General features: G+C 41.6%; 1 protein-coding gene across 1 annotated transcript in view; it reads right to left on the reverse strand.

Moving 5' to 3' along the window:
- Positions 1-18541, reverse strand: part of arhgap24 (Rho GTPase activating protein 24) — a 226581-nt gene that overhangs the window by 186954 nt on the left and 21086 nt on the right. Inside the window, exon 2 of the mRNA XM_036936830.2 lies at positions 8416-8638. Coding sequence (XP_036792725.2) covers positions 8416-8601 — 186 coding nt within the window. The 5' untranslated portion in view covers positions 8602-8638. The remainder of the gene's footprint in view (positions 1-8415; positions 8639-18541) is intronic.

The raw sequence follows: 18541 nt of genomic DNA on the forward strand, positions 1-18541 counted from the left end.
AGATGAGTAATGTAGGATATGTAAACATTATATAAAGTAGCATTGTTTAAAGTGGCTAGTGATACATTTACTACATCCAATTTTTGTTATTATTAAAGTGGCTAGAGATTTGAGTCAGTATGTTGGCAGCAGCCACTCAATGTTAGTGGTGGCTGTTTAACAGTCTTTTGGCCTTGAGATAGAAGCTGTTTTTCAGTCTCTCAGTCCCAGCTTTGATGCACCTGTACTGACCTCGCCTTCTGGATGATAGCAGGGTGAACAGGCAGTGGCTCGGGTAGTTGTTCTCCTTGATGATCTTTTTGGCCTTCCTGTGACATCGGGTGGTGTAGGTGTCCTGGAGGGCAGGTAGTTTGCCCCCGGTGATGCGTTGTGCAGACCTCACTAGCCTCTGGAGATCCTTAAGGTTGTGGGCTGAGGAGTTGCCGTACCAGGCAGTGATACAGCCCGACAGGATGCTCTCGATTGTGCGTCTTTAAAAGTTTGTGACTGTTTTTGGTGACAAGCCAAATTTCTTCAGCCTCCTGAGGTTGAAGAGGCGCTGCTGCTCCTTCTTCACCATGCTGTCTGTGTGGGTAGACCATTTCAGTTTGTCCGTGATGTGTACGCCGAGGAACTTAAAACTTTCCACCTTCTCCACTACTGTCCTGTCGATGTGGATGGAGGGCTGCTCCCTCCGCTGTTTCCTGAAGTCCACAATCATCTCATTTGTTTTGTTGACATTGAGTGTGAGGTTATTTTCCTGACACCACACTCCGAGGGCCCTCACCTCCTCCCTGTAGGCCGTCTCGGGCTGAGATCGCACCCTTGTGGGGCCCCAGTGTTGAGGATCAGCGGGGTGGAGATGTTGTTTCCTACCCTCACCACCTGGGCGCGGCCCGTCAGGAAGTCCAGTACCCAGTTGCACAGGGCAGGGTCGAGACCCAGGGTCTCGAGCTTAATGACGAGTTTGGAGGGTACTATGGTGTTAAATGCTGAGCTGTAATCGATGAAAAACATTCTTACATAGGCATTCCTCTTGTCCAGATGGATTAGGGCAGTGTGCAGTGTGATTTCGTTTGCTTCGTCTGTGGACCTATTGGGGCGGTAAGCAAATTGGAGTGGGTCTAGGATGTCAGGTAGGGTGGAGGTGATATGGTCCTTGACTAGTCTCTCAAAGCACTTCATGATGACGGAAGTGAGTGCTACGGGGCTATAGTCATTAAGCTCAGTTACCGTAGCTTTCATGGGAACAGGAACAATGGTGGCCCTCTTGAATCATGTGGGAACAGCAGACTAGGATAAGGATTGATTGAATATGTTCGTGAACACACCAGCAAGCTGGTCTGCGCATGCTCTGAGGACGCGGCTAGGGATGCCGTCTGGTCCGGCAGCCTTGCGAGTTTTGGTAGCGGTCCGTGTCGGTGGCACTGTACTGTCCTCAAAGCGAGCAAAGAAGTTGTTTAGTTTGTCTGGGAGCAAGACATTGTGGTCTGCGACAGGGCTGGTTTTCTTTTTGTAGTCCGTAATTGACTGTAGACCCTGCCAAATACTGTACCTCTCGTGTCTGAGACGTTGAATTGCGACTCTACTTTGTCTCTATACTGACGCTTAGCTTGTTTGATTGCCTTGCAGAGGGAATAGCAACACTGTTTGTATTCGGTCATGTTTCCGGTCGCCTTGCCCTGATAAAAAGCAGTGGTTCCTGCTTTCAGTTTTGCACAAGCATGTTTGCAATAGATACCTCTACATTCGATCACCGCAAGCTTTGCTATCAGCAAAATGTTTCAACTTTATTTTTCACCCTCTTAAGCATCAGCTTCAAAGGGTTTTAACAATATGAGCTTCTTCTTATGAAACCCAAGCAGGCTGCGTTTAGCGGGGTTGATCTTCTAAACACAGTAATATCTCTGCATCGAAACGAGAGTCTTTACATAACATTGCTGGCAATAGGAATTTGCATGTCACCCCCCCAGTGACCACAGTAGTTCAACAGAGAGGACCACACAGGAAACGTATCCTGGTTATGAGTGATTCTGTCTCGATTCCTCTTTTTCCTACTTATGATATCTGGTTGGGGTTGATGAATGTCACCAGGTTGTCCACTTGATATGGGTTAAATATAAAGGTTATTTACAGTATGGACTCGGAAGCCTAGGTTTGTCACAAACTAATTAGGGAAGGATTGGACATGTGTGACTATTTAACATACAAAGTACTGCAATGATACGCTGTTAAGAGTCGATGACATACAGGTTAAATAGAGAGGTGACGATACCCTCTGTACCCTTCATCACCCTCTCTTTAACTAGGATCCACCTTTTAAATTATAACAAATTGCCTTCTATGGATCAGGGGAATCTGATCCTAGATCAGCACTTCTACTCCAAGACCCTTTTAGAATACAGACCAGGCCACTTCTGTTATGGAAGCTGGGTTTGGGGTGATCCATCAATATCCTTTCTGATGCTTTTCAACAGAGGAGAAAACATTGCCACCAACTCACAGAAGTAGATGTTTTCCTCGAACGTAACCTTAAAAATCTCATCCACCCACGACCAGGGCTGGTTTCCTGGAAGCCAGCCCAGCCCAGCCCAGCCCAGCCCAGCCCAGCCCAGCCCAGCCCAGAACACCTCTCCTGGGCCAAACAGCAGGGTCAAACAGCTCTAAACACCAAGGTGGGCGGCAGACAGGAGGAAGGGAACAGAACAGAACAACGAGAACACTACCCCATAGTACAGCTGTTGTTCTCTTTAATCAATTCACCGCTGAGCTGAATACGAGCTCTCTCTCTCTGATTGTCTCTCTCTGTCTCTCTCTCTCTCTCTCTCTCTCTCTCTCTCTCTCTCTGTAACTCTCACACACACACCATCTGAGCTGAAACATTGAGCAGTACTCTGTTCCAGCCAGGCCAGAACAACGCTAGAGTTCCCTGAGGATCGGAAGCTATAGGATCACTGTTCTTTACTGCTCTCTGCCTTCCCTTTAGAAAATTGCTTTGCTCTTTGCTCTTTGCTCGGGCTGTGAATGGAATTCCAGGAGTGAAAATCCAAGCTGGAATCAATTGAGGCAATGGTCATAGTTGAGTCAGGGTTTCTTTGTAATGTCCCGCTGTCGTTTGTTCTACCGTCAATTACGTTTTGTTGTGTCTATTTATCATTTTTCCACAGTAATGAATTCATGCAACTTGGGTGGTACACCATTTGTATCCCGTACATATGACTAACTTAACTTGAAACTTGAATCCACACTACCGTTCAAAAGTTTGGTGTCACTTAGAAATGTCTTTGTTTTTGAAAGAAAAAAAAAATGTTGTGCATTAAAATAACATCAAATTGATCAGAAATACAGTGTAGACATTGTTAATGTTGTAAATGACTATTGTAGCTGGAAACGGCTGATTTTTAATGGGATATCTACATAGGCGTACAGAGGCCCATTATCAGCAACCATCACTCCTGTGTTCCAATGACATGTTGATCATTTTAAAAGGCTAATTGATCATTAGAAAACCCTTTTGCAATTATGTTAGCCCAGCTGAAAACTGCTGAAAAAACTTCATTTCTCAGTACAAGAATAGACTGACGAGTTTCAGACGAAAGGCATTTGTATCTGGCCATTTTGAGCTTGTAACCGAAACCACAAATGTTGATGCTCCAGATACTCAACTAGTCTAAAGAAGGCCAGTTTTATTGCTTTTTTAATCAGGACAACAGTTTTCAGCTGGGCTAACATAATTGCAAAAGGGTTTTCTAATGATTAACCTTTTAAAATGATAAACTTGGATTAACTAACACAACGTGCCATTGGAACACAGGAGTGATGGTTTCTGATAATGGGCCTCTGTATGTCTATGTAGATATTCCATAAAAAAAATGTGCAGTTTCCAGCTACAATAGTCATTTACAACATTAACAATGTCTACACTGTATTTCTGATCAATATGATGTTATATTAATGGACAAAAAAATAGCTTTTCTTGAAAACTCAAATGATCTCAACATACATTTTCTACACTTTTTCACCAAAAACAACTTAGTTTTTTTTTTTTGTCAGTGAAGGGAAACGTGACTGTAACTCGGGCAGCCAGGCTAATGCACCAAGCAGTTTGTTCCAGCAGTTAATCTCCTTGGTCTACAGAGAGAGCAGTACAACACGCACACACACACGCACACCCACACACACACCCAAACACACACACGCCTTCTCTAATCAAAGAAGACAAAACACCAAGTGGGCGCCTAAAGCTCTCCCTTAATGTGGACACGGACCAGGCAGGTCAGACTCCCATAATGCATCACTTCACGCCTTTCACTCAGGGGGTACTGAGCTGTTATTGGCTTCTGACCTATGAGTCTATGGCTGCGTTACAAAAGGCACCCTATTCCCTATGTAGCGCACAACTTTACCTAGGACTCTGGTCAAACGTAGTATACTATATACCAGGACCAATAGGACTCTGGTCAACAGTAGTACACTATATACCAGGACCAATAGGACTCTGGTCAACAGTAGTATACTACATACCAGGACCAATAGGACTCTGGTCAACAGTAGTGTACTATATACTAGGACCAATAGGACTCTGGTCAACAGTAGTATACTATATACCAGGACCAATAGGACTCTGGTCAACAGTAGTGTACTATATACCAGGACCAATAGGACTCTGGTCAACAGTAGTGTACTATATACCAGGACCAATAGGACTCTGGTCAACAGTAGTGTACTATATACCAGGACCAATAGGACTCTGGTCAACAGTAGTGTACTATATACCAGGACCAATAGGACTCTGTTCAACAATAGTGTACTATATAGGGAATAGGTTTCCTGTGACTATGAGTTTAGGTGCAAAGCAGCCACAACAGGGTGATGAAGAGGCTGCATTAACATGGGTATTAATTATCCCAGTCAGCCACAACAGGGTGATGAAGAGGCTGCATTAACATGGGTATTAATTATCCCAGTCAGCCACAACAGGATGATGAAGAGGCTGCATTAACATGGGTATTAATTATCCCAGTCAGCCACAACAGGGTGATGAAGAGGCTGCATTAACATGGGTATTAATTATGCCAGTCAGCCAAAACAGGGTGATGAAGAGGCTGCATTAACATGGGTATTAATTATCCCAGTCAGCCACAACAGGGTGATGAAGAGGCTGCATTAACATGGGTATTAATTATCCCAGTCAGCCACAACAGGGTGATGAAGAGGCTGCATTAACATGGGTATGAATTATCCCAGTCAGCCACAACAGGGTGATGAAGAGGCTGCATTACCATGGGTATGAATTATCCCAGTCAGCCACAACAGGGTGATGAAGAGGCTGCATTAACATGGGTATGAATTATCCCAGTCAGCCACCACAGGGTGATGAAGAGGCTGCATTAACATGGGTATTAATTAGCCCAGTCATGGAATGTGATGTCTCGTTAGCCTCGTTAGCTCTAATGGCTGTCTGACAAAGGAGCACCACAAGCATCTGCCTGACTCTGTTGCCCAGGAAAACAGAAAACACGATAATAGGAAGGGCTAATTGCCTCAGATATGATGCTGGTTGCCCCAGATATGATGCTGGTTCCTCAGACATGATGCTGGTTGCCTCAGATATGATGCTGGTTGCCTCAGATATGATGCTAGTTCCTCAGACATGATGCTGGTTGCCTCAGACATTATGCTGGTTGCCTCAGACATGATGCTGGTTGCCTCAGATATGATGCTGGTTGCCTCAGACATGATGCTGGTTGCCTCAGACATGAAGCTGGTTGCCTCAGACATGATGCTGGTTGCCTCAGACATGATGCTGGTTGCCTCAGACATGATGCTGGTTGCCTCAGACATGATGCTGGTTGCCTCAGACATGAAGCTGGTTGCCTCAGACATGATGCTGGTTGCCTCAGACATGAAGCTGGTTGCCTCAGATATGATGCTGGTTGCCTCAGATATGATGCTGGTTGCCTCAGTGTGACGACGCTCTCACGCCGTCTGCCGAATTCTTTCTCTTTGCTCTTGTTTTCCTTAATAGGATGTCGGTGGGCGGAGCCGGGAGGGTCATCAGAGAAATGGGACACACCTGTGCTCGGATTTGTCACCAGGCCAAATACACCACTTCCCCATTCATTGAGGAGACTCTCTCTATGCAGACACATTTACAGATTTTGGTTGTGGCTGTTTTGTTTGTTTGCGTTGGCACCTTTCAGCACCCCTCATTATCACATGTAAACACGCGACCACTCACTCACACTACTGACTAAACACACACTGTTGTTAATTGTATTTACGTTACCACAGTTAATAAATATATTTTGTTATTCTTCATCTCCACGTTGTCTCCCTTTTGTTATGAACTTCGAGCCGGGTTCGTGACATCAGACATGATTCAAGTTCCTAAACAGTCTTAGATGCATGCACACGTATGCACACACACGCAGCTCACTCATCACATTATCTCCTTATGCATCTAAATGTTTACGATAGAGAAGAGGCAGGCCATTGGGGATATGGTATAGAATAGAGTGGGAATACTATGGGAATGTAGTCTGGGATCTGCCCCGCTGGAATGTCAGGAATGAGAGTTGGGGGGGTTAGAGGTCATGGCTTCGTGTATGGGGGGGGGGGGGGTTAGGACGTGTGGTCTTGCCATCAGCACGCCATCCTTCTGTCTCCATGTTCCTGCCAGTACACATCTCTCCCACACATAATCATTTACACAAAGAACACAATGTACCAGAGGAAGGGGATGGCATAATTATGTAGGCCAGCGACTTATCAACTTTATCAATGAAAATGAAGTGTAGCGAATACTGCACGAGTATAAATACGCTAAATATACAAAAGTATGTGGACACCCCTTCAAAGTAGTGGATTCGGATATTTGAGTCACTTCCGTTGCTGACAGGTGTATAAAATCGAGCACACAGCCATGCAATCTCCATAGACAAACATTAGCAATTGAATGGCCTTACTGAAGAGCCCAGTGACTTTAAGCGTGGCACTGCTCTGCTAGAGCTGCCGTGGTCAACTGTAAGTGATGTTATTGTGAAGTGGAAACGTCTAGGAACAACAACGACTCAGCCGCGAAGTGATAGGTCACACAAGCGCACAGAACGGGACCACCGAGTGCTGAAACGTGTAAAAATGGTCTGCCCTCGGTTGCAACACTCACTACCGAGTTTCAAACTGCCCACTGGAAGCAACGTTAGCACAAGAACTGTTTGTTGGGAGCATCATGAAATGGGTTTCCGTGGTCGAGCAGCCTCACACAAGCCTCACGCAATCCCAAAGGTTGGCTGGAGTGGTGTAAAGCTCACCACCATTGGACTCTGGAGCAGTGAAAACAGGTTCTCTGGAATTACGAATCATGCTTCACCATCTGACATTCTAGACGATTCTGTGTTTCCAAGAGAATGTAATTCTAAATACAACTGTGTTTAATAACTTTGTCAAATGAATGAAATCACAAACAAGGCATTAAGCTTAAGTTACAAGGCAATATTTACATTAAACAAGCATAATTCCAGACATGTGCAGTGCATTCGGAAAGTATTCAGACCCCTTCCTCTTTTACACATTTCGCTAATTTATAACCTTATTCTAAAATGGATTAAATAAAAAATTACAAATCCTCATCAATCTACACACCATACCCCATAATAATCAACAGTTGATAAACTACTTATAAACCCCTTTGTAAATCATTGTATGTGGTAGTGAGTGTTGAATGGCAGGTCACACTTCACAGGCTATCTGCGTTGTCATTGTACCTTAAACTTGTACTGTATATCTCTACATCTGAACTTGTACTGTGTATTGTCATCCCGAGTGGCGCAGTGGTCTGAGGCACTGCATCTCAGTGATAGAGTAGTCACTACAGACACCCTGGTTCAGTGGTCTAAGTCACTGCATCTCAGTGATAGAGGTGTCACTACAGACACCTTGGTTCAGTGGTCTAAGTCACTGCATCTCAGTGATAGAGTAGTCACTACAGACACCCTGGTTCAGTGGTCTGAGGCACTGCATCTCAGTGATAGAGTAGTCACTACAGACACCCTGGTTCAGTGGTCTGAGGCACTGCATCTCAGTGATAGAGTAGTCACTACAGACACCCTGGTTCAGTGGTCTAAGTCACTGCATCTCAGTGATAGAGTAGTCACTACAGACACCCTGTTTCAGTGGTCTAAGTCACTGCATCTCAGTGATAGAGGTGTCACTACAGACACCCTGGTTCGAATCCAGGCTGTATCACATGTATCACATTGTGCGCTGCCATTGGGCGGCAAACAATTGTCCCAGCGTCGTCAGGGATTGGCTGGTGTAGGCCGTCATTGTAATTAAGAATTTGTTCTTAACTGACTTGCCCAGTTAAATAATTCTAAAATAAAAACATGTAGCACTACACACAGCATTACAGCATGAGGTTCAGCGGTCACTCACCAGGGCTTTATTCTCCTCCTCGTCTTTGTAATAGTGTAGCTGTTCCCCTCGAAGTACGAACCAGCGTGTGTGCCAAGTCTTCACAAAGCCTCCCTGCTTCCTCAGCCAGCCACACCTGATGACGTTCTGCCTGACCAGGCCTCGGCCATGCTGGGGACTACTGTTGGACACTGCCTGCTCTTCCATGGTGGTGGTCAGGCAAGAAGACCTCTAGAAGATCACCCTGTTAGCAGCAGAGAAGAAAGAAGAAGGTTATTGAAGCCAACTTTAATATAGAGGACAGGAGAGCTGAAGGTCCCTAATTGTTGCTCTGTTATCCTATAATGCCAGAATCTATTGATCTGTGAAGCCGAACGGCATTACTACCAGAGAAAGCTCCTAAATTAATGTTACTTCGGCATGACCTCAAGTCAAGAGAAGCTGTAGACAGAACAGCTGATCGTGCAGATATAGGAACTGACTTGTAAGGCAGACCCCAAAGTGACTTTCCCATCAACTGTGTATAATATTATAGGCACAATGCAGGCCCGCAGGGTAGCCTAGTGGTTAGAGCGTTGGACTAGTAACCGGAAGGTTGCTAGTTCAAACCCCCGAGCTGACAAGGTACAAATCTGTCGTTCTGCCCCTGAACAGGCAGTTAACCCCACTGTTCCTAGGCCGTCATTGAAAATAAGAATTTGTTCTCAACTGACTTGCCTAGTTAAATAAAGATAAAATAAAGAAACAACTATTCAATTAGGTTTTGTAACTCTTGTGGTCATAAAATGCAGAAATGTTGAGATGATGTATGGTCTCAATTCTACTAGATTTTGAGCTTTCTCCTAAACCTTTGGATGTTGATTATTTGACGATAACGTGTTAATAATTTCTTCCTTTGCAACTCATTCATTTCTATGTGCATTTGTGATGGCTATAATACAGTAGGGTGACTTTCTTGAATGTGCTTTCTGTGACGTGTACAGAGTGCTAGATAAAATGTAATGGCTCATTGTGTAAGACACAAAGAATAGTTTGTTATCCCAAGCGTGGTGCATGCGGCCAGCTGAGTGTAATACTGTAGATGTGGGTGTGCTTCGAAAAGTCATTGTTTTGTTATTCACAGAATGGCCATAGATCTTTCACCATTGGTATGCTAATGTCGGGTGCTGTAAACTGAGATGCTAATACCTTTAATATGTGAAAGTTATTTTGATTTAACTTCAACAATTGTTCTTGATTATTTCCAAATTCTGATTCGTTGTTTTATTTTCTCACATGATTTTCTCTCAAAGGTAGTAGGAGAGTTAGAGAATTTTAATTTAAAATATACTTTTTATGACAGTTATCTTTTATATCTTTAGTATTCATCTGACTGTTTTGATAAAACTATATCTGAAGTTGCTATTGACCAATCAGATAAACTGACTATTTTATTGTTCATTGAAATGTGGATTAATCTGTGATGTAATGTACCTTCAGTTATGTGTTTGGTCTTCCAAGGAAGAACGGAACATTCTTTTGTAGCTTGCTTACAGGGAACGTGTTACCTAAGGACATTTGTATGTCTAAAGAATACAATGATACCAGCCTAAAGGACACTTCTGGGGTGATGCTGCTATCACCATGAACTACTTGGTCACAAGATTGTCTACAGTGACTACAGTGCTGGCCGTCCAAATCGAAACACTTCTGTCTGATGCAGAATAAGACGTGTTCAAGGGTGGATGATGTAGGGCTAACGTCCCGAAGTGACTCTTCTTATTAACTGTATACAAGAATGTCCTCTGCGTTGTCTTAGGAATTCAGCCTTCTCTGTGTTGATCTCGCCAACCCCCATTGTCTCACCTCTGAGGAGCAGAGGTGACGTCATGTAGGTCTGATATCTGATTGGAGGTTAACTTTACAGTAGTACTATTGGTCAACAACTCAGATTTTGAATCAAAACAACTCAAATGCTTATAAAAGGGTCTTAGATTCATTGTTCTTTCTTTTTCTCTTTCTTGTTCCTGAACTGCTCTCTCTCTCTCTCTCTCTCTCTCTCTCTCTCTCTCTCTCTCTCTCTCTCTCTCTCTCTCTCTCTCTCTCTCTCTCTCTCTCTCTCTCTCTCTCTCTCTCTCTCTCTCTCTCTCTCTCTCTCTCTCTCTCTCTCTCTCTCTCTCTCTCTCTCTGTCTTGCCTTGTAACTTAAGCTTTATGCCTTGTATATGAATTAATTCATTTTACAGAGTTATTAAATACACTTGTATTTAGAATTCCATTCTCAGACATTTACTGATTGTCTATTGCTGTAACTCAACTATAGTGTTCTGTTACTGTAAATCAAATATAGTGTTCTATTACTGTAACTCAACTATAGTGTTCTATTACTGTAACTAAAGTGTTCTATTACTGTAACTCAACTATAGTGTTCTATTACTGTAACTCAACTATAGTGTTCTATTACTGTAACTCAACTATAGTGTTCTATTACTGTAACTATAGTGTTTTATTACTGTAACTATAGTGTTTTATTACTGTAACTATAGTGTTCTATTACTGTAACTATAGTGTTTTATTACTGTGACTCGAATATAGAGTTATATTACTGTAACTACAGTGTTCTATTACTGTAACTATAGTGTTCTATTACTGTAACTCAACTATAGTGTTCTATTACTGTAACTCGACTATAGTGTTATATTACTGTAACTATAGTGTTTTATTACTGTAACTCGAATATAGAGTTCTATTACTGTAACTATAGTGTTATATTACTGTAACTATAGTGTTCTATTACTGTAACTCTACTATAGTGTTCTATTACTGTAACTATAGTGTTCTATTACTCTAACTCAACTATAGAGTTATATTACTGTAACTCTACTATAGTGTTCTGTTACTGTAACTCAACTATAGTGTTCCATTACTGAAACTATAGTGTTCTATTACTGTAACTATAGTGTTCTATTACTCTAACTCAACTATAGAGTTATATTACTGTAACTCTACTATAGTGTTCTGTTACTGTAACTCTACTATAGTGTTCTATTACTGTAACTCTACTATAGTGTTCTGTTACTGTAACTCTACTATAGTGTTCTGTTACTGTAACTCAACTATAGTGTTCTATTACTGTAACTAAAGTGTTCTATTACTGTAACTATAGTGTTCTATTACTGTAACTATAGTGTTCTATTACTGTAACTCAACTATAGTGTTCTATTACTGTAACTCAACTATAGTGTTCTAATACTGTAACTATAGTGTTATGTTACTGTAACTATAGTGTTCTATTACTGTAACTCAACTATAGTGTTCTATTACTGTAACTCAACTATAGTGTTCTATTACTGTAACTACAGTGTTCTATTACTGTAACTATAGTGTTCTATTACTGTAACTCAACTATAGTGTTCTATTACTGTAACTATAGTGTTCTATTACAGTAATTCAACTATAGTGTTCTATCACTGTAACTATAGTGTTATATTACTGTAACTATAGTGTTATATTACTGTAACTCAACTACAGTGTTCTATTACTGTAACTATAGTGTTCTATTACTGTAACTCAACTATAGTGTTCTATTACTGTAACTATAGTGTTCTATTACTGTAACTATAGTGTTCCATTACTGTAACTATAGTGTTCTATTACTGTAACTATAGTGTTCCATTACTGTAACTATAGTGTTCTATTACTCTAACTCAACTATAGAGTTATATTACTGTAACTCTACTATAGTGTTCTATTACTGTAACTCTACTATAGTGTTCTATTACTGTAACTCAACTATAGTGTTCTATTACTGTAACTCTACTATAGTGTTCCATTACTGAAACTATAGTGTTCTATTACTGTAACTATAGTGTTCTATTACTGTAACTCTACTATAGTGTTCTGTTACTGTAACTCTACTATAGTGTTCTGTTACTGTAACTCAACTATAGTGTTCTATTACTGTAACTAAAGTGTTCTATTACTGTAACTATAGTGTTCTATTACTGTAACTATAGTGTTCTATTACTGTAACTCAACTATAGTGTTCTATTACTGTAACTCAACTATAGTGTTCTAATACTGTAACTATAGTGTTATGTTACTGTAACTATAGTGTTCTATTACTGTAACTCAACTATAGTGTTCTATTACTGTAACTCAACTATAGTGTTCTATTACTGTAACTACAGTGTTCTATTACTGTAACTATAGTGTTCTATTACTGTAACTCAACTATAGTGTTCTATTACTGTAACTATAGTGTTCTATTACAGTAATTCAACTATAGTGTTCTATCACTGTAACTATAGTGTTATATTACTGTAACTATAGTGTTATATTACTGTAACTCAACTACAGTGTTCTATTACTGTAACTATAGTGTTCTATTACTGTAACTCAACTACAGTGTTCTATTACTGTAACTATAGTGTTCTATTACTGTAACTCAACTATAGTGTTCTATTACTGTAACTATAGTGTTCCATTACTGTAACTATAGTGTTCTATTACTGTAATTCAACTATAGTGTTCCATTACTGTAACTATAGTGTTCCATTACTGTAACTATAGTGTTCTATTACTGTAACTATAGTGTTCCATTACTGTAACTATAGTGTTATATTACTGTAACTATAGTGTTATATTACTTTAACTGAACTACAGTGTTCTATTACTGTAACTGAACTATAGTCTCTTGCATTTTGCTAATTATCTTTATGGAGTCAGATACATGTTTTAACAGGCTAATTGCTTTGTCTCATTATGGGTGCATGTGATGTACAGTGGGGAGAACAAGTATTTGATACACTGCCGATTTTGCAGGTTTTCCTACTTACAAAGCATGTAGAGGTCTGTAATTTCTAAAACAAAAATCCAAAAAATCACATTGTATGATTTTTAAGTAATAAATTTGCTTTTTATTTCATGACATAAGTATTTGATCACCTACCAACCAGTAAGAATTCCGGCTCTCACAGACCTGTTAGTTTTGCTTTAAGAAGCCCTCCTGTTCTCCACTCATTATGGGATGGGAGAAGGTCATGTGGTCTGATGAGACAAAAATATAGCTTTTTAGTCTAAACTCCACTCGCCGTGTTTGGAGGAAAAAAAAGGATGAGTACAACCCCAAGAACACCATCCCAACCGTGAAGCATGGAGGTGGAAACATCATTCTTTGTGGATGCTTTTCTGCAAAGGGGACAGGACGACTGCACCATATTGAGGGGAGGATGGATGGGGCCATGTATCGCGAGATCTTGGCCAACAACCTCCTTCCCTCAGTAAGAGTATTGAAGATGGGTCGTGGCTGGGTCTTCCAGCATGACAACAACCCGAAACACACAGCCAGGGCAACTAAGGAGTGGCTCCGTAAGAAGCATCTCAAGGTCCTGGAGTGGCCTAGCCAGTCTCCAGACCTGAACCCAATAGAAAATCTTTGGAGGGAGCTGAAAGTCCGTATTGCCCAGCGACAGCCCCGAAACCTGAAGGATTTGGAGAAGGTCTGTATAGAGGAGAGGGCCAAAATCCCTGCTGCAGTGTGTGCAAACCTGGTCAAGAACTACAGGAAACATATGATCTCTGTAATTGCAAAGGTTTCTGTACCAAATATTAAGTTCTGCTTTTCTGATGTATCAAATACTTATGTCATGCAATAAAATGCAAATTAATTACTTAAAAATCATACAATGTGATTTTCTGGATTTTTGGAGTCTCTCACAGTTGAAGTGTACCTATTAGACAAATAATTCTACATGCTTTGTAAGTAGGAAAACCTGCAAAATCGGCAGTGTATCAAATACTTGTTCTCCCCACTGTATGTATACTATACTGTATATACACATATCAGGTATTGCTGCAAACTACAGACTAACATGTAAATATCAATGGTGTGACCACATCCCTGAAAAGCAGGAAGGACATCCAGGGTCAGATCTGATAAATCTAACCACATTACCATGTTATTGTTTTGTTCTATTCACTTTCCATGCAGTGTCCCAGCCTGTATTCTGTAGCCTGTAGCCTGTATTCTGTAGCCTGTAGCCTGTAGCCTGTAGCCTGTAGCCTGCAGCCTGTAGCCTGTAGCCTGAAGCCTGTAGCCTGTAGCCTGTAGCCTGTAGCCTGTAGCCTGTAGCCTGTAGCCTGTAGCCTGTAGTCTGTAGCCTGTAAGCCTGCAGCCTGTAGCCTGCAACCTGTAGTCTGTAGCCTGTAGCCTGTAGCCTGTAAGCCTGTAAGCCTGTAAGCCTGTAGCCTGTATGCCTGTAGCCTGTAGCCTGTACAGTATTTAGATTTTTTCCTGATAAACAAATCATTGATGTGGTGTGACACACAGAGACACAATGTCTGTTTGTCTGGGTTGTGAATGAAGGGAGGTAATGTCCATGTGGGAGGAAGGAGGTCTAGTTAGAGAGCTAACAGTCGACATTTGACTTCAGATTCTAGTAGGGTGAGGCCGGGTGCTGCAGACTGTTCTAATGCCCTCGCCAATTCGTTGAGATATATGTTGAAGAGGGTGGGGCTTAAGCTGCATCCCTGTCTCACCCCACGGCCCTGTGGAAAGAAATGTGTGTATTTTTGCCAATTTTAACCGCACACTTGTTGCATGTGTACATGGATTTTATAATGTCGTATGTTTTTCCCCCAACACCACTTTCCTTCAATTTGTATAGCAGACCCTCATGCCAAAATGAGTCGAAGGCTTTTTTGAAATCAACAAAGCATCAACAAAGCAAGACTTTGCCTTTGTTTTGGTTTATTTGTTTGTCAATTAGGGTGTGCAGGGTGAATGAATACGTGGTCTGTCGTAAGATAATTTGGTTAAAAGCCAATTTGAGATTTGCTCAGTACATTGTTTTCCCTGAGGAAATGTACGAGTCTGCTGTTAATGATAATGCAGAGGATTATCCCAAGGTTGACGCATATTGTTATTGGGGTCAAATTTGTCTCCACTTTCGTGGATTGGGGTGATCAGTCCTTGGTTCCAAATATTGGGGAAGATGCCAGAGATAAGGATGATGTTAAAGAGTTTTAGTATAGCCAATTGGAATTTGAGGTCTGTATATTTTATCACTTCATTGAGGATATCATCAACACCACAGGCCTTTTTTGGGGTTGGAGGGTTTTTATTTTGTCCTGTAGTTCATTCAAGGTAATTGGAGAATCCAGTGGGTTCTGGTAGTCTTTAATAGTTGATTCTAAGATTTGTATTAGATCTATAGGTTTTTGCTGTTTGTTCTTTGATATAGAGCCAAAACGATTGGAGAGGTGGTTTAATCAGGTCAACACCCGCGAGGAGGATGGTATTCCAGGGAGCGTTCTCATAGCAAACAGAGAACAGCTGGCAGGCATATTCACAGTCATTTCCAACCTCTCCTTGTCCCAATCTGTAATCCCCACACGTGTTAAGATGACCACCATCATTCTTGTTCCCAAGAACTCTAAGGCTTCATGCCACAATGACTACCGTCCTGTAGCACTCACATCTGTAATCATGAAGGGCTTTGAGAGGCTGGTTATGGCAACACATTCACTCCACCATCCCAGACACCCTAGACCCACTCCAATTTGCATACCGCCCCAACTGACCCATAGATGACGCATTCTCAATTGCTCTCGACACTGCCCTCACCAACCTAGATAAGAGGAATACCTATGTGAAAATGTTGTTCATTGACTACAGCTCTGCGTTCAACACCATTGTCCACTCCAAGCTTAGGACTCTGGGTCTGAACACCTCCCTCTGCAACTGGATCCTGGAAGTCCTGCTGACGACACAATGGTGGAAGGCCTGTTCGCCGGTGAAGATGAGTCAGCCAATAGGGGAGGAGGTCAGTGACCTCCTCTCTTTTGTCAGTGACCTCCTCCAACCACACAAGCCATAGACTATTCTCTCTGCTTCCGCACGACAAGCGGTACTGGTGCAGTAGCATCATTTCTCTGATTCTCTGTAATAATGTTATTGGAATAATAATGCATTTTATTTTGTTAAGTGGTTTCTTGCATCAAACAACACAATTCAAAACATTTGGTCACCTGCTTGTCTGAAGGACAAGTGGATTAACAGGTTCATGTCAAGCCCTTTTTTCAAAAGCCTCATTGAATGAACAGTAGGCCTACATTGAACACCACACATTGTAGGCCGAATGATAGTACAGCTATTTCCATGTTAAAATGTTATGGGATGCATTTTCTCCATTGTTTTTGATGGTAGGCCACTCTGGCATTAAAACTTGAAACTATCAAGCTGATTTTAATGAAACCACAAAAATGTGTGGGTTGGCTCAAAGTGCAAGACACTGACTAGCCAACATCATTGTTTTGATGACCTGGAGACTATGACTCTGTTAAAGATGCTGCTGTCAGCTCCTTCTTGCTCTGCCACGTTGTCATCAGCAGAGAGCCTAGTGTGTTTTTGTTCCCTTTGGGCCCAGATGACATCCAGATGTTGTTCAATCATGTGTAGAAGAGCAGCAGCCGGGCTGTCTGTGGTGACAAAGATCCCCTGTCACAGCCACACTACCAACACACTACTTCCCCATTAATAAACAGCCACATTACTCCTAGCCTGGTTCCCAAATCCGTTTGTGCTATCTGGCATGGCAATGACCAGTAACATGACGTTGGCCTGGGGCTAGGTTTATGACAGTCATAAATACCTCTCCCAACCTCTTTCCTCTCTCTACCCTACTGATGTTACATTTGAAAACCCCTTGGTTAACATAGAGATTCTGGGAACATCAGAAGGTGGGGAGAAATGAACTATATTCTGGTAATCCGACCAATTGAACATATGCAGTGGTACTTAATGAATATGATGTCAGTTCGGTTGTCATCTGAGACATTCTCATCAATGATAAGATGACATATACTCTACAGTGGAAAGTCTACACATCAGAGTTATCAGAGTCACATGGAATTGTTGTTCAATTTAAATGTTTGAATATGAAATTATTCGTGATAGGATGAAATGTGATTTTAGCTTCTAAAATGTGAGAATTGGGTTTTCATGAGTGAATTAGGCCCGACTCAGTGGGCCGCCCACGTGAAGAGACATGGGTTGTAAACTATGAAACACACCCCTTTTCTCCCTCCACTATATAAGCCCTTGACGAAAATGTAACCTCCTGTTCCGAGGATGTGAGGACGACGGTCCGATGTCAGAATGGTTCAGATAATAACTACAGAACGAAGCCAACATCAGCGTGAGCTTTGGTTGCGAATGGTATGAACTTTGAACTCTTATTCACTACAGAAGTGATACCTCCTAGCCGTTGAGTTAGCAACAGCAGCTGCAAACGAGGGTTAGGAAGGAACAGACAGAGTATCTCGTCTATCACACAATGACGTTACTACAACGTATCCAATTGACCACCAGAGACATTCTTCAAAGGACAAAGGACTCGGTTTGGCAACACGGCCTTCCATCTTCCACCAACCTACCGAAGCACAGCTCAGAGTAAATATTTATTGCATTTTCCTTTTCCAAATGTGCGGTAATTTAGAATGCATAAAATACTGTATTTACGATAGCACAGCTTTTTCCTTTGGTCCTCAGTCTTCCTGCTCTTTCACTCAATCCCAGCCCTTTTCTTTTGTGTAACCAGCTGTCATATCTGTTCCGCCCGCTAGGGACGTTTTCCTTTATGACGTAAATTGTAATCAAGGTATGATTCATTCTGTGTATATGTAATTCTGTGTGATTAGTTAGGTATTTAGTAAATAAGTAATGAAACCCAATTTTGCATTGCTGATTCAACTTGTTAGCCAGGGTTCGTGAAGATAATCAAGAATTTACAACTTTCAGGTGAGACTGAATTAAGATGCCGATTAATATTGACTGCTATTGATTTAAAATATTACTAGGTCTTTAAGAGTTTATTCGGAAGATAACAGCTCTATAAATATTATTTCGTGGTGCCCCGACTCTCTAGTTAATTACATTTACATGATTAGCTCAATCAGGTAATATTAATGACGGAGAAATTATTTTATAGAATAGCATGTTATATCACTTAATCCGGCATAGCCAAAGACACGACACCAGGCAATCACTAACCCCCTATTAGTACACGGAACAGAACCAGGTCCGCCAAATATCCTGTCTGTCTGTCTGTCTGTCTGTCTGTCTGCCTGTCTGTCCGTCTGTCCGTCTGTCCGTCTGTCCGTCTGTC

The sequence above is a fragment of the Oncorhynchus mykiss genome, chromosome 12 (genome assembly GCF_057628025.1).
Source record: "Oncorhynchus mykiss isolate SJ-2025 chromosome 12, ASM5762802v1, whole genome shotgun sequence".
Classification (NCBI taxonomy): domain Eukaryota; kingdom Metazoa; phylum Chordata; class Actinopteri; order Salmoniformes; family Salmonidae; genus Oncorhynchus; species Oncorhynchus mykiss.